Source organism: Branchiostoma belcheri, unplaced genomic scaffold, assembly GCF_001625305.1.
Source record: "Branchiostoma belcheri isolate BF01 breed outbred unplaced genomic scaffold, Haploidv18h27 scaffold117, whole genome shotgun sequence".
NCBI classification, from domain to species: domain Eukaryota; kingdom Metazoa; phylum Chordata; class Leptocardii; order Amphioxiformes; family Branchiostomatidae; genus Branchiostoma; species Branchiostoma belcheri.
Window position 1 is genome coordinate 453,747 of NW_017802569.1, and position 1,584 is coordinate 455,330.

General features: G+C 35.5%; 1 protein-coding gene across 1 annotated transcript in view; it reads left to right on the forward strand.

The window, feature by feature from the left end:
- Positions 1-842, forward strand: part of LOC109462449 (DBH-like monooxygenase protein 1 homolog) — a 5,980-nt gene extending 5,138 nt beyond the window's left edge. Inside the window, exon 3 of the mRNA XM_019759005.1 lies at positions 825-842. Within this exon, the coding sequence (XP_019614564.1) occupies positions 825-842 (18 nt within the window). The remainder of the gene's footprint in view (positions 1-824) is intronic.
- The last annotated feature ends 742 nt before the right edge of the window (positions 843-1,584 follow it).

Consider the following 1,584-nt stretch of genomic DNA (forward strand, 5'->3'; position numbering starts at 1 on the left):
TTTCGTCTGATTTTGGAGAAGAAAAAAGAAATTCTTTTGCCTTCTGACAGTGGTCACCATGCCGAAAATAGGCCAAGATGTCTGTTGCCATGCCGGAAGGTGGATGGCAGATAACTTTAAAGAGAGGAGACAAGACAAGGCTCTGATTTTATGTTTTGTTTCTTACTTTGATGCAGTGATATGTGATGCTGGCTGTGTATATGTGATGTTTCCATTGAATCAAAACCATTTGTACAATGATTGAGTCAAAATTTCAAAATGTAAGTTTTGAATCTGTGGAGGATGTCATCCATAAAATTTACTTGCTGTGGCCTTAAAACCATTTCCTTGCTGTGTAGACCCTAGTAGGTTCAACCCAATTAGTGAATTACAATATACATGCATTAATTTATAGCACAACATTATAAAAACATCAGTACAGATGTATAACTGTAGAACTAGTAGCCTTTACAACTATTGTAGACCTCTTTGTCCATGCCTAGAAAATGTAAGTAAGAAGGACTAACCTAATTAACTCCTAAAAGATCACACCTCCATCAGGAGTGTTGAATGCACAAGAAGCATTTTCGCAATAAACCATCATTCATACAAGGTTGTGGTCCTATGTACAACATAGTGTAGGCTGGGGTTTTGGTACAAAATTGAACTCAATCTTTATTAATTCTCTGTTCTTTCTTAGTCATATAACAGGTAGTAAGGCCCACACCAATTTGATTAATTGGTTCTCGGATTCACCCGCTTCTATTTTTTCCGGTTTGCACAAAAAAAAAAAAGATTCAGGTTTTGAATCAACTCCTAAATGCTCATATTTTTGGTCCTAACAGTTGAATAAAGCTCCTTGATTTTCTAGTTATTACAGTGTTTAATTTATCAAATAAATGCACTTTTTTTTGTCGAAAAGGGTAGTTTATTAGAAATTATAAACCAGCCTTCTATATGTTGACTTAATAGCTCCTATCATAGCTTTCATGAATATCATTGGCTCGCCTTTGGCTTGGGTTTTTTTTTCACCTTGTCGATTCTATTTTTTTTTTCTGAAAAAATCTGAGAGTCAAAATCAAATTGGTGTGGCCTAATATACTGTAAAATTGTTTAAAGTTAAAACTTTTGGTCCAACACAAAAAATTCTCTCACCTAGAGCTTTCGACCAGTCACTCTGGTCTTCCTCAGTAGACTGACCCAGTGAGGCTTGTCACGTGGCTTCTTTGAAGTGTGACGTCAACACTGCGCCAAAGGTATCTGGTAGACGATGAGAGAATTTTTTGTGTTGGACCAAAAGTTTTAACTTTAAACATGTAACTACCAACATAGATGAACTTTCATGATAATACTGTAAAATTGTTGTATGTGCACCTGCAAAACATCTTTATGTAAAGTTCTGTAGAAGGGTATATGAAAGCTGATGTCTTTAAATATTGGGACAACTGTACATGATAGCTTCTGGTGATAGTTAAGAGGCATTCCTAGATGGAATCGGTGTTAGTTAACAGCTTTTGTAGTGAATGTAGAATTGGTTAAGCACATTTTATGTTGGATAATACAACGTGCACTATGATTTCTGGCTAGCAAATGTAGCAGTTTCAC